General features: G+C 44.6%; 1 protein-coding gene across 1 annotated transcript in view; it reads right to left on the minus strand.

Moving 5' to 3' along the window:
• The window catches only part of DYNC1LI1 (dynein cytoplasmic 1 light intermediate chain 1), a gene marked incomplete at its 5' end in the record, with an annotated part of 37557 nt that extends 21946 nt beyond the window's left edge, over positions 1–15611 (minus strand). Inside the window, 1 exon segment of the mRNA XM_006158961.2 lies at positions 15538–15611. Coding sequence (XP_006159023.2) covers positions 15538–15611 — 74 coding nt within the window.
• Between the last annotated feature and the right edge of the window lie 38 nt (positions 15612–15649).

Raw genomic sequence — 15649 nt, forward strand, 5'->3', positions numbered from 1 at the left:
TCACCCAAAAGAACAGGGTCATGCCTTTCTCCTCCATTCTGTTTTCCCCCATCAGACCTGATGTGTTTTTCAAGCTGCCAGCATCAGGATTCGAACCAGGAGTTGGCCATTTGGGATCTAGCTCCCTTAACTGCCGAGCAACAGGCTGAAGCCACTCTTCTTCTTAAGATGCTTCAGGGGAATCTCATTAATGATAGGAATGCTTCAGCACTTAGAGGGAAGTATACTGATACCGGCAACTTGCTTTGAAAAGCATTAAAAAAAAAAGGTCCTAGAGTAGGACACACGTGAAAAAGCAGTAGTTCAATGGCAATGGAAGGACCTAGGTTAAGATTTATGAGCACTAACTGTAAACTTCCTCCAACTTTTCTGTATGCTGAGAACTTCCTTAACTGTGATGAAGAACCGTTCAGTCTTCCTGCCGCCCCTGCAGGTAAAGGGGGAATGTACAGGTGGCATTTCTTACACAGTCCCCTACCTTCCTGGCCGTCTCTCACAGTGTCTGACCCATGCGCTAGGTTCTAGACAGTCACAGTTTCTTCTAGGAATTGCTTCCATTGCAAGAAAGAGGCCTCATTCTTTCTCAACTCGCAATCTGCACATGGACAGCAGTCACTCCTCTCTGGAATGCCCTCTTCCTCTCACCTACGAGAGCTGTAGCTTATCCTTCTGGTCTCTAAGACACTGTCTTGGAGCCCACGAGTCTGGTTACGCGTCCTCCTCTGTACTTCCAATTGCACACTGCACGCTTCGGGCACCGCGTTATAGTCGGTCATCTTATCTGTGTGTTTCCCCAGCAGATTGCAAGTGTGCCAAGTCTGTTCCCTTCACTCAACAAAAACTCTAGGCAATTTCTCTTAACGGTAGACAGAATATAAAATCCCTGCTTTAAAAAAAAAAAAAAGACTTTGCCAGAGGGTGTGTGCACGCTTCAGAGACAGAGACAGACAGACAGAGGGCAAGTGAGAAAGAACCCCCTATGGGGAATGGTCGCGCTGCAATCCCTTCTCCAATTCACCCCTGTGGGGACTGTGGGCACTCACGTATACTCAAGCACATGGGCTTGGTGTGTTTTTCAAGCTACAGGGTTCAGGACTTGAATAAACCACAGGTGCTCTCCCCCCCTTATTTTTTTTTTTTTTTTTTTAACATATGCCAGTCATCTCTTACTAGGTGTGAATTGTCAACGGGGATGGGAAAGGACTCAACGCACTCCTTGGAGGGGCACTCAGCTGAGGAGATGTCAGTCTGGCTCAGTGTGTGCCTCCACGCAGGCCCTCCTCAGTGATGTCTGTGTCACCGCTCCTGTGCGAGTCCCTTGTAAGAAAGGCAGTAGTGGGACCAGCAGGTGGTGTGGTGGCTAAGGCGCTGGATACTCCCACATGGCCAACCATAGTTCGAGTCCTGGACCTGGTGGCTTGCTTTCTCACTTTCCCTCTCTATCTCTCTCTCTCTGTCTCTCTGGTCAAATTAAAAATAAATGAATGAATAAATAAAATTAAATAAATAATTCTTTAAAATAATACTCATCACAAATTAAAAAAAAAATGAATGTGAAAGTACACCCGATGTCCAGATCTCTTATCAATATTCACGTCTATTCACGTCTCTTAGTCACAACCACAGTCTCTATTTTCACTATACTTCATCTGTGTCTGTCCTGCATCTACCACAGTCTTTCAAAATCACTCACTACTTTATCTATACAACTCACATGGTCACCTCTCATCAATAACAGATCAATTAACGGTGTAAGCTTATACTTTCTTCCCACACTGAACTTGGGACAACTTTTCCAGACACTGAGCTAAGCTGTTGGTCATAACTATTCTACCACAGCCGAGCCAGACTGAGATATTATAAAGTCTATTTATGCAGTTGGGGTAGCTTAAACTCATGCTGGGCACGTGTGTGTGCATGTCCAAGATCCGGAGAGGAGAATGGAGGAGAAGGGATTGCAGCATGGCCATCCCCCCTGGGGGGTGATTTCTCGCTTTCTGTTTCTCTGTCTCTCTCTTTCTCTCTGGCGAGCACACCGTTCCAAAAAAAAAAAAAAGAAAAGGTTCAAATTCTGGATGCATGTCCTTTGGCACTGGTAGACTTTAGAAAGTAATCTTTAGTAGCAACCATTTAAGAAACAAGTCACTAGGGACCAGTAGTTAGCGTAAATGGCTATGTCGCTGGACTCCCACGTAGTTGACCACGGTTCGAGTCCCGGACCCGGTGGCTTAAAACTCACGCCAGGTGCGTGTGCGTGCGTGCCCAAGATCCCGAGAGGAGAAGGGATTGCGGCATGGCCATCCCCCTGGGCGGTGATTTCTCGCTTTCTATCTCTCTGTCTCTGTCTGTCTGGCGAGCGCACAAGCCCTATAGCAAAAACCTCTCCAAAAAAAAAAAAACAAGTCACTAAATTACAAGTTATGTTTGGAAACCAAAACACAGAGCCTAATAGTGTGAGAAGTAAAATGAAACAAAATAAATAGTTACGTATTACTTTATCCTGCACAGTTAGTATACTATAAAGAAGTATAGCACTGGGCCGTGTGGCTTCAATGCTGAAAGAACTCACTGGCCTATCCAGTTCCTCGGCCTTCAGCTGGCAGCGAGACACAAACCCCGGCTTTACGCCAGCCAGCCAAACAGTTAATGATCTGTAAACACACACTTACACAAGTACAGGGTTCCTGTTCAAGTGGACTACGAGGAAAACCCTTCTGTAAAGTAAAGAGCCCTTTTAGGGGATGATGTTAAAATTATTCTTTAAATATTTCATCAAAATCTGTTTCTTTTTTCCAATAAATCTCAGTGCCTTAAGGCAGGAAAAAATTTTATAGTTCTTTTTCTTTACTTTTCTGTCTTGCTATGGGGCATGTACACTTGCTAGAGAGAGAGAGAGAGAGAGAGAGAGAGAGAGAGAGAAAGTAAGAAATCACCCCACCAGGAGAATGGACAAACCACAATCCCCTTTGGGCACAAACACACATAAGCCTGGCAGATTTTTAAACAGCAGGTTTGGGATTCGAACCATGGCCATGTGGGATCCAACTAGCTTAACTTTCAAGTCACTTGCTGGCCCTGAAATTTGTATTTTTAAACACTGTATGCCACTGTTTGAAGCGTTTTATAAACATTATCTCACATAATCCTCCCAATAATCCTAACAGGTAAGCGGTATTATCCGAAAGATTAAGCAACTTACTGAACTGTCAGGATCCTGAATACTGTACACTGGGTGGGAGAACTGGTCCAGCACCCCCCAGACTCCCAATCTGGGGGTGCTCAAGTCCCTCTATCAAACGGTGCAATGTTTACATATAACCAAATACATCTTCCTCCAGGTCGAGGACTCAACTGTGCTCAGCCATGTGAGAGTCCAGCACCGTAACCACCATGCCACATGCTGGCCCCTTTTATTACTGATTTAGTTTTAAAAGACTTTCAGTCCGCAGTTGTTTGATCTGCGATGCAGAGCCCACAGAGAGAGTCAAGCGTAGGCCATCGCCGCCATCTTGTTCCTGGAATAGCTGCTTGTCATTCCTCACCCAATTCAAACTAAATAGGCGTGACAACATATCAAATTAAGCAGTACCGTGCCTCTTCTCTGAGCTTCCCTTTCTGTTTGGGGCTAAAACCCCGTGCTCCTTCTGCTTTGCACAGGTCTGTGTGCCTGACACCTGCTTCCCATGCAGGGTTTGACTCGCATTTCCACACCCTGCTGGATACAATGCAGTCCACAGCGCTGTGATAATCAGGACACAGGGAACCCAGCCTGTCATAATCCTTCCTTCTCCAACACAGCAGCAATTGAAGTGGACATTTTATTTGGCCTTGCAGAATGTAAAATAAATCATCCTATTTTATCTGAAAGCTCCAATGGCAAGAACCAGGAGAGGCCTTCACAAAACCGCTTTTGGTTCAAATTTGCTGCATGCCTTCTATCGGTTATCTGCAGGACCAAGGTGGGTATACTGGGCCTTCTCCCAGACAGCACCTCCTTCCTCACTCGCAGAGCAGCACCGGGAGATGCTGTGATTACAGAAAAATGTTTACGCATGCCTGTTTAAGACGACATCCTCCAATATTTCAAGAAGTGCCTGTATAGTGGAAAAACAAACCCAGTTTTGAATCCTAGCTCAGCTGTGTAACCTGGGGCTTAAAACTCTTCTACAAAACAGTCCCCGTGCTACACAATGAAGCACCTAGTGGGACGTCCAACACAAAGGTAGCAGGTGCAGTACACAGCAGCTCCCATCCCGTGGTCGGCCCCAGCCCTGCCACTGGACTTCATCATTCAGCAATCCACAGTACATTAAAACAGAACCAGCCTCAATCATCTCCCTCATGTCCGCAGACAACCTAGATAGGAATTAAAAACCACTTAGTTTAGTTTGATAGGCATTTACCAAGGCTAATAAATGCTAATCCCAATGGTTATAAACAGTTCCTATGCTCCGGAGGTCAAAGTCACACTAAAACAATGGTTCTTAGTCAACGAATATGGTGTAGATCTACAATTACAGTGCCTTTACATTAAGCCGATTTTTAACCTAGCGAAGATTTTTTAAATTATTTTATTTAACATTTATTTATTTAACTTAAATTTGACCACAGTGAGAGAGAAAGAAAGTGAAAAAGCAAGTCGCCAGGTCTGGGACTCAAACCGTAGTCAGCCACGTGGGAATCCAGAATCTTTAACCACAATGCCACCTGCCAGCCCCTCAGCAAAGATTTTAACCCAGATAGGCAACAAAGATTAAAACAAATAATACTTCGTATTAGTAATGATGCTAGACAAACACAAGTACTCTCATACACTTGTGATAGGTAAAATGGTACAACTTTTTTTTTTGGAGAGGTTTTCACTATAGGGCGCATGCGCTCACCAGACACAGACAGACATAGAGACAGAAAGCGAGAAATCACCCCCCAGGGGGGATGGTCACACTGCAATCTCTTCTCCTCCATTCTCCTCTCAGGATCTTGAGCACGCATGCACACGCGCCCGGCGTGAGTTTTAAGCCACCAGGTCCGAGACGCGAACCACGGTCGACTGCGTGGGAGTCCAGCAACATAGCCATTACACCAACTGCTGGTTCCCTAAAATGGTACAACTTTTTTAGATGACTATTTGCCATGTATAGAAAGAGTTAAAGGATATATATATTTTAATTATTTTTTATTTTATTTATTCATTTACTTATTTATTTTGACCAGAGAGACAAAGAGAGAGAGAGAGCGAGAAAGTAAGCCACCAAGTCCAGGACTTGAACCATGGTTGGCTATGTGGGAATATCCAGCGCCTTAACCACCACACCACCTGCTGGTCCCCAAGGATATATATTTCTGACCTAACAGTTCCACTTCTAGGAATTTATCCCAAAGATAATACTGGGCAAGTGGAAAATAAGGTGTAACAGTAATACTCTATCAACCAATTATAATTATGGTAGAGCCATATATACTATTCGGTCAAAAAAAGAAATAAGGCCACATTAACAAGGAAAAAAATCTCGCCATTCATGTTACATGAATTATGACACATGAAGTTAAAAAAAATGAGACTTCAAAACAGTATATAAAGTGTGAGTCTATTTTGTTTACGAAACAAATCCAGGCACGGAAAGCGATGAACGCTGTCCGTAGGTGGTAGAATCATACCTAGAGATATCAGCTTATCTTCTAACTTTTTTTCCTTCTCTAGCAAGAAACATGACTCACTTTAACAATTTAAAATAGTAGTTTCCAATTTGGGGAGGAAGGTGTTTTGGACACAATCCCTTTTGGTTCTTTTCATCTCATGAAGAAGGGAAAATCGCAGTTTACGGGTCGGAGTTTGTGAGCTGCCCACATGCCACGGGGTCACAGGACAGAAGGGCTGACTCCCTGCTCATGTGCCTCTCGGTTGGGGATCCTCCGCTCGCACTGAGCTGCCTCAGCCCTCCTGACCAGGCAACAGGCCCTTTTCACACCCCCCTTCAATCCAAAGCTTTCTCTCCACTCTGAGCAAAATTTTACTCAGCTACCACCTTTTCCACCAAACCTTCCCTGGTCTATATTTACCAATGAGCTCATACTGACATGTGAATTTCACCACTTTGAGACTTCCCGCCAGGAATGCTTAAAGGCCAAGGGCAGGGCTGTGTCTTAGCCCTGTTTTCCCCGGATGACTCGGTGAAGTGTTTTATGCACAGCACACTTGTAATAATGTTAGATGAACAAACGAATAAAGAGATAACCCGTGGAATCTTTCTAACAGCCAATGCCCTGACTTTACAATGATAAAAATAAAGCCCAACACGGCTAGCCTGTCACTCACTTATCAGTGACAGTTACATGCATAATTTTTTTTCCTTTTCCTAATTCAAGGCTCCTTTCTGCATTTTTGAAGTGCATTTGCTGAATTACGGTTCTTCCAGCCCACATCCGTGACTCCTCCAACTCTGTTCTCTGTGTTGGACATCAGCACCGGAGGAAATATTTTATGAACTCTTCTTAACAATGTTTATACCTACGTTCAAACAGTAACTCTACCTGGAGTAACAACAGTACTTGGAGTAAAAGTTGTTCCCCATCCATCCAATGCATATTCTCGGCGCGCGTATCCTGTGCCCAACACCATACCCCACTAGTCAGAACCCCTATGAACTGCCACCGTGCTTACTGATGAAGCTGGTGCCCACCACGTAGGTACTGTCTAGGTGTTTTTGGGCGACAGGAGCAGAGTCAGGAAGTTGCAACAGACAGTGGGATTCACAAAGCCTAGAAACGATTTACTAACTCGCCTCGTATAGAAAAGTGTGCAAATCCTGGGACCAGCAGATGGTATAATGGCTATATCACCGGACTCCCATGTAGCCCACTGCGGTTTGAGTCCTGGACCCAGCGGCTTAAACTCATGCCCAAGATCCTGAGAGGAAAATGGAGAAGGGATTGCGGCATGGTCTTTCCCCTCCCCCAGGGGGGGAATTTCTTGCTTTCTATCTCTCCCAAGCACACGTGCCCTATAGCAAAAATCTCTCTAAAAAAATTAAGTTTGCTAATCCTGACCACTACAAACTCCCACATACCATCTGACTCTCGAAACTTATGTTTAAGGGGCCAGCAGGTGGAGTGGTGGTTAAGGGTGCTGGACTCCTACATGGCCGACCACAATTCAAGTCCCAGACCTGGCAGCTTGTTTTCTTGTTTTCCCTGTCTCTCTCTCTCTGTCTCTCTCTCTCTGGTCATTTAAAAAATAAACAAAGAAGTAAAAAAGTTAAATAATTCTTTACAAAAAATAAAAAACTTAAGTTTAGTATATTTAATAGTAGTAACACATGGGCCCAGCAGGTGACATGGTGGCTAAGGGCACTGGACTCCCACATGGCTGACCATGGTTCGAGTCCTGACCCTGGTGCTTGCTTTCTCACTTACCTTCTCTCTCACTCTGTCCCTCTCTGGTCAAATATAAAAACAAATAAGTAGGGACCAGCAGATGGCATAATGTTTACATCCCTGGACTCCCATATAGTTGACAGCAGTGTGAATCCCAGACTTGGCAGCTTAAAACTCAAGCCAGGCACATGTACACGTGTGCCCGAAATCCTGAGAAGAGAAGGAACTGCACCATGGCCATCTCCCCAGGGATGATTTATCACTTTCTGTCTGTGTCTCTCTGGTGAGTACACATGCCCTATAGCAAAAAAATCTCTCTAAAAACAATAATAAACAAAGTTCAATAAAATAATTCTTAAGAAAAAATAATAGTAACACATAATAAACATGTAATAAATAATTTTTGTTAATCCTTCAAAAATTATCAATCCAATAGCATGTAACATTCTGTTTCTTTTTTAAGAGAGATTTTTGCTACAGGAGGCATGCACTTGCCAGAGAGACAGAAAGTGAGAAACCACTGCCACCCCACCCCCCCAAAGGGGATGGCCACACCACAATCCCTTCTCCATTCTCTTCTTGAGATTTTGGGTCAGCACACATAACGCACATAGCATGAGTTTCAAGCCACTGGGTCCAGACTTGAACCATGTGGGAGTCCAGCAATGTAACCATTACGCCATCTGCTGGTCCCCACATTCTATTCCTTACATCGACTTTCCATAACCAATCATGCTAGAAAACAGCACTGACATACTTGAACTAATAAAAATGCTGTCACCCAGCTCCCACAAAATTAAGAGTTCTAGACTAAACATTCCTTACTTTTAAAGTCAGCCCTCACACAGAAAAGTGCCCTCCCTTGACAGTTACAAGTCACTTCACTGAGTAGGTCTCTTAATTCCACGGTGTATACCTTGAGGTTTCCCACCATGCTCAAGCATGACAGAAGCTAGTTTCATTCCCGAGTTTAAATAAAACAAAAGACTGTTTCAAATACTCTTCTGGATGGGAACCAGCAGTTAGCGTAATGGCTATGTTGCTGGACTCCCATGTAGTCGACAGCAGTTCGTGTCCCGGACCCGGTGGCTTAAAACTCACGCCAGGCGCGTGTGCGTGCGTGCCCAAGATCCCGGAAACCTCTCAAAAAAAAAAAAAATACTCTTCTGGATGTTGCTCAGCATTTGTGGGTCTTTTATGGTTGCATACCTCCCTGGACTAATGCCTTCAGAGAATAAACGATATAGAGCCTCTAGATTTCTTCCCTGGGTAAAATTCAACAGCCCCACAGCCAAAAGAAAATACTCCAGTTTAAACTTAATTGCGGAGCTAGCAGGTGGTGTGGTGGTTAAGGCTCTGGACTCCCACATGGCTGATGGTGATTCAAGTCCAGGACCTGGTGCCTTGCTTTCTCACTTTCCTTCTCTCTCTCTCTCTCTCTCTCTCTCTCTCTCTCTCTCGTCAACCTCAAAAAGATAAAAATAATAATAAACTCAATTGCAATATGCCTTAAAACATTTCTTTAAAAATGTCTTAATAACAGGTTGGCCCTGTAGCCACGTGGTTAAGGGAGCCAGATTCCACATGGTCTGCTGCAGTTTGAATTCCAGCCCCAGTGGCTTGGAAAAAACTGTGTTGGGTGCATCAGAGAGTGTGCCCCAAACCCTGACAGGACAGAGACGGAGGGAAAGGGACTGTGGTGTAACCACGCCCCACTGGAAGGTGCTTCCCTTCCCCAATCTGGCAAGAGTACACGCCTCCTGGCAATTAAAAAATATCAGTATTATTCAGAATTTAAACTATAGAATTGGGGACCAGCAGGGACCAGCAGGTGGTGCGGTGGTTAAGGGGTTAAGGCGCTGGACACTCTTACATGGGTGACCACAACTCGAGTCCCAGACCTGGTAGCTTGCTTTCTCACTTTCCCCCTCTCTGTGTGTGTGTCTCTCTCTAGTTAAATTTAAAAATAAATGAGTGGATAAATAAGTAAATAAATAAATAAATAAATGTATGTGTATGTGTGTATATAAATATATATGTGTGTGTGTGTATATGGATGTGTGTGTATGTATGTATGTGTGTGTGTATATGTATATATGTGTGTGTATATATATATATATACCAGGTAGTTGACCGCAGTTCAAGTCCTAGACCAGTGGCTTAAACTCATGTAGGGCGCATGTGCATGTGTGCCCAAGATCCCAAGAGGAGAATGGAGGAGAAGGGCTTGCAGCATGGCCATCACGTCTGGGGAGTGATTTCTTGTTTTCTGTCTCTCTCTTTCTGGAGAGCACACACATCCTATAGCAAAAACCTCTCCAAAAAAAATTGAATTGTTAGATCAGACAGAGCTTTGGAGATTCCTAAATCTTAACACAATCATTTAATTTGTAGACGTGAAAGATGAAGCTTATGACCTTCCAAAAGACCAGGTTGTTCTTGCTAATTCATTGTGACTGCAAATCAGAAAGTTGTACCGATGTCTTCTCTATAAAGTTTTAGACACTGTTAGGGACAGGGATTACACATACATCTTAGTTAATAAGTTCAATGATCTAAGTCACTGAAATTTTGTTGCACTGAGACATTGTAGGTATACTCATGAGGTAGTACGATATATAAATTGTATTACACAATGCACTGAGGTCAGACAGTAGTACAGCAGTCATGCAACTGGACCTCTATGGGAAAGGTCTTGGGTTCAGGATCCACCCCGCCAGCACAGGTAGGCATGCATTTGCATGCCCACAATCTGGGTCAGCTGAGACTGGGAGGATCATGCTTGAGGATCCTGTTAAGTATGCCTATTTCTGTGTCTCTCTACATAGATACATAAATAAATAAACCTTTCTTAAAACAAACAAACAAACAAAAAAACGGTATAGGGGCCAGCAGATGGCATAATGGTTATGTTGCTGGACTCCCTGCAGCCTTGTTCAAGTTCTGACCTGGTGGCTTAAGACTCATGCTGGGTGTGTGTATATATGCGCCCAAAATCCCGAGAGGGGAATAGAAGAGAAGTGACTGTGGCATAGCCATTTCCCTTTGGGGGTGATTTCTTGCTTTCTTTCTCCGTGTCTCTTTGGCAAGCGCACTTGCCCGAAACAGGTATTGTATTTCCGTGTCTCTCTGGCAAGCGCACTTGCCCGAAACAGGTATTGGTGGGGCCAGCAGGTGGCATAATGGTTAAGGAGCTGGATCTCACATGACTGACTGCGGTAGAGTCCTGGACTTGGTGGCTGGAAAAACACCCCAGGCACATGTGTGTGGGTGTCCCAAATCCCAAGAGAACAGAGAAGGGATTGCTATGTGGTGAAGCCCACCCGCGGTGATTTCTCACTTTCTTTTTCTCCTTCTCTCTCCTGCAAGTGCACACCCCCCCATGGGAAACAAACAGGCAGACATACCAAAAACCCTAAAACGAAAACAAAAAGTGAACACTGGCTCTGGGGTCAGCAAGCACAATTCTGAACCCTGACTTTGCCTTTCTCTGGCTGTGTATCCCCAGGGTAATTTACTTATTGGGTCTGTGCCTGTTTCCTGATCTTTAAAGGGGAAAACGAGGGTATTTAAACTACTTTTATATGACTCATACATATAAGCGCTCTATGTTAGCTATTAGTATTGTTATTTTCCATAGGGAATTTTCTTACAGTAACATGGAAAAGTAATTCAGATATAAAGAAACTATGCTATTAAAATATAATTATAGTAAAAGTTGATTAAATATAAAAGGTAAAGAGAAAAAACTGTTCTTAAAAGGACAATTATCTTTTTTTTTTTCATTAGTTTTGCTGTGAGTCACATGTGATCACCAGAGAGAGACAGACTGAGAGAAAATGAAAAAATCACGCCCTGGAGCCGGCAGGTGACATGGTGGTTAAGGGTGCTGGATTCCCACATGGCTGACCACGGTTCAAACACCGGACCTGGTGACTTGCTTTCTCACTTTCCTTTTTCTCTCTCTCTGGTCAAATTAAAAATATATTAACAAATGGAATTAAATAAATCAGTAAATCTTAAAAAAAAAAAAAGTCACTCCCAGAAGTAGATGGCCATGTCGCAATTTGAACGGCACTCAGCCATGGAGGATCCAACTGTCTTTACCTCCACGCCACCTACTGGCTCAAGAAGTCCTATTTTTCTTTTTTATTATTTTATTTAAATTTTAAATGACTTATTATTATTATTATTATTTTCTAGTTTGATCAGAGAGAGAAAAAGAGAAAGTGAGAAAGCAAGCCACTAGGTCCAGGATTTGAAACATGGTTGGCCCCAAGAAGTCTTACTTTTAATATTAAAAACAAACTTTACTAAACCAGTCTCAAAATCTTTCAGGAACAAGTGGCAAAACACTTAATGTCTTTGTGGAATTCATTAGGAGTCAGGCCTACGTACATTAAATTACTGCTTAAACACAGTACCTGCCCCTCAATAAGCTACACCCCAGTGTACTCAATACTTAGATTTTCCGGGGCTGGCAGGTGGTGTCGTTTGAGGCACTGGACTCCCCCCCCATGGCTGACCATGGTTCAAGTCTTGAACCTGGTGGCTTGCTTTCTCACTATCTCTCTCTCTGTGTCTCTGGTCAAATTAAAAATAATAATAATAATAATTAAATAATTCTTAAAAATATAAAAGGTCTTTTAAAAAAATTTAGATTTTCCTTTAAAATAATGACCTAACTTTCACTGAAAGAAGAGATAGCCTGTGAGGAGGGAGAGTTTTGTAGCTGGCATTCTCTCCCCTGCCGGAACTTTTACCAAGCTAGAAAGCCATGCCAGAGTCACAAAACACAGGGCTCCAACAGCTGTGTGACCTTGGAAAACCCACCTAACAGGTCTCTAAAATGCACTACCTTATCCACAAATCGGTGCTAACAACCACTTCCCAGTAGGGGAGGGCAGAGAGAATGAAATGAGATTTGGATGGAAGCGTTTTGAGAACAGCTGATACACACACACTCCTAGTCCTGACTCTTCTCCCATTCTGGAGAAAGAAGGTCACAGGCAGGCTGAGGGAAAAGTGCAATGCGTGTGTGTGTGTGTGTGTGTGTGTGGGGGGGGTGTGCGTGCAAGTGCGGGTGGGGCACAGGTGTGCGTCTTTGTGCCTATCCGAGGCCTCTGGAAATGTAAAACCTTATTATTGCTTCAGATTTGTTTTTTTTAATATGTGGGACCACCATCATTCATGAAAGACACAAGAGGGCCACGCATCCTTGTCCTCCTAACAAAGACAGCCGGACTCCACACCCCTGATCTGGGTATTTTTCTCCACCAACACAGGCTGACCACTGCTGCGAGAGGCGATGGTAAAATGTCTCTTGGGAATCTTTCAGGTATTTGAGAAAAGGAACTCCATTTATGTCATCAGAATGAAAACCAGTTATTAGCTTCTTCCAAGGCTGAAAAGGACTGATGAAAATCTCACTAGTACTGAAAGGAAAATATAACATTTCAAGCTCATGGAACTTGATACCATTGATAGAGCTTTGTGAACCGAGTTCATAGAAAAAGAAAAGGTAATCTATTCTAAGCATGAAAAGTGGAGGCATCTGGGACCCCAAGGACACTTGGTGTCATGCACTGACCAAGCGTGAAAAGGGGTTAAAGGCAAAACATGGCACAGCCTGGCGGGAATCAGGTGCAGTGAGAAATGAGCGGAACCACCACCTTTCCTCCACCACCAGCTACGTACTATCTAACGCACAGGAAGGAGGGAGGGAATTCAGGTCGCATTGCCATCCTGAGCCCACTGGAGCTCAGTAACAGGACAATAGTAGTAATTTGTTCAATTAGTAAATGAAGAACATTTTCTGAAACTTTTTTGCTTTGGAATCTCTGCCCTATCAACATCACTTCTGTAGGTACAAATTCTATTTTTTCAAGTTCTAAAAAAATCTATTTATTCTATGTGTGAGAGAGACAAAGAGACAGAAACAGATACAGCACCTCCTCAGGGTCCTTATGCTGTGACCCACCCTCAGCCTCAGCCTCAGCCAGCCCAGATGATGGGCGATGGGCACGAGTGCCCCGGCTGCCCAGCGAGAACTCAGGGAAGTTTCCGCAGGCCAACCAGCAACCCTCCCCTGGGGGCCTGCCTTACAGTTCATTGATGTGCCACTGCCTGGTCCCTAGTTTTTTTTAAAAAAGGAATTCTGATCAAGTATTTTCGGGTGAAGAGAAATCCATCAGGAAGTCACTGTGCTGTGATCACTCCAAACATCACGTGGGTCCGTCCTCCCCGCAACCCTGGGAGACCGGCATTTTTATTTCTATACTGTCCATTTTAAAGACGAAGAAACTGAGGATTATAAACAAGATGACAGAAGGATTGGATATGACTGTGCTGCAATCCAATGCATATATGCAGAAGGGGCTGTCACATGCATTAAAATATTGGTAAAAACAAAACGCAACAAATAATCAAGAATCATATATCCTAAACTGGTAGTTCATGAAAAATCGGTCATTTCTATCTACGAAAACCTTCCTACTAGACTATCTGCCTGTCAAATAACAGCCCACTTGTTTCCTTTCCTATTTTTAGATACATACAACTGGGACCAGCAGTTACCGTAAAGGCTACCGTCGCTGGACTCCCACGTGGTCGACCGCAGTTCGCGTCCCAGACGTGGTGGCTTAAAACTCACGCCGGGCACGTGTGCGTGCGTGCCCAAGATCCCAAGAGGAGAATGGAGGAGAAGGGATTGCGGCGTGAACATCCCTCCTGGGGGGTGATTTCTCTTTTTTGTCTCGCTCTGTCTGGCGAGCACACGCGCCCTATAGCAAAAACTTCTAAAAAAAAAAAAAAAGATATATACCACTAACATTTTGTGATAGGACATCAATGCTTAAGTTTTTTTTTTTTTTGAGAGGTTTTTTCTTTTTTCTTTGTTTTTGTTTTTTGTTTTTTTTTTGTTTTTGGGTGCGTGCCACTCACCAGACAGACAGAGAGAGAGACAAGAGAGACAGAAAGCGAGAAATCACCCCCCAGGGGGGATGGCCATGCCGCAATCCCTTCTCCTCCGTTCTCTTCTCAGGATCTTGGGCACGCATGCACACGCGCCTGGAATGAGTTTGAAGCCACCGGGTCCGACTACTTGGGAGTCCAGCGACATAGCCATTACACTAACTGCTGGTCCCTTTCAATGCTTAAGTTTTAAAATTTAACCATCATATTGGGGCCAGGGGAGGCGGGGTGATGTGAGGTGCTGGACACTCCCCCATGGCCGACCACGGATCATCCTGGACCTGGTGGCTTGCTTTCTAACTTTCTCTCTCTCTCTCTCTCTCTCTCTGATCACATTAAAATGAAATGAATGAATAAATAAGTAATTCTTTTTTTAAAATGTAACCATCATTTTATAAACCAAACGTTAATGTCTTGCATTTAAAGAATACGGAAGAAATCTCTCCTGTAAACCACTCAGGAGCTGACCCTACAAAAATGTGAACCTGCAAATTATTCTCAGTCCTCGACCCTCACTGCCAGGGTCGGTAAGGAAACAAACCACACAACTTCCAGAGAATCGAAGGTAATCAGAACAATCGGGAGAATGGACACATCAGACCATTGTTTCTTTTATCCATCTGGGACTGATGGGACTGAGCTGGAGAGGTGTCCTGCCTTGTCCAGGTTTCAGAATTGTAAGTGACAGGTGAAAACGCGGCTGCCACACAAGCGCATTGTGCCTGACAACGCTGAATCAAAGACCATTTAGCAGACTGCGAGGTCTCCGTTCTAACTTCTCTGTCAATTATACAGAGTCGGCTATTAAATATTAATGGCAAGCCATTTGCACTGGAGCTCTTACCAAGAGCCTCCTGCTACCCGTTTTTGTTATCAAAGAAAAACTAGCCTCAATTTCGAGGTGAACCCCAGACCACAGAGACGCTCAGATGGGCTATGGCCCTCTGTCCTTCCCAGAGGAGACTGACAGGGCCACCCCCGCACCCCGGGGGGAGGAGTGCCCTGAGGGAGGGCGGGTCCCCACAGGTCCCCAGGCAGGGGTCCCCGCTTCCCCATCGGACCCCAGCTGTCGGCTGCAGGTCGGCGGGGCGGGGCCGGCTGTCCGCACAAAGAGCCGGCGGGTGGCAGTCCGGCGACAGGGACCCCGTTGGGGGAGGCCGGGCGGGGCGGGGCGAGGCGGGGGACACTCACCCAGCAGCAGCACGTTCTTCCCCGCGGGGAGCTTGGAGCGCGAGCGGGTGGAGACCTCGCTGAGGATGCAGGACCTAACGGGGAGCAAGGCGCAGGCTGAGGCCGGCGGCAG

This window comes from Tupaia chinensis, unplaced genomic scaffold (genome assembly GCF_000334495.1).
Source record: "Tupaia chinensis unplaced genomic scaffold, TupChi_1.0 Scaffold000617_2, whole genome shotgun sequence".
Lineage (NCBI taxonomy): Eukaryota > Metazoa > Chordata > Mammalia > Scandentia > Tupaiidae > Tupaia > Tupaia belangeri.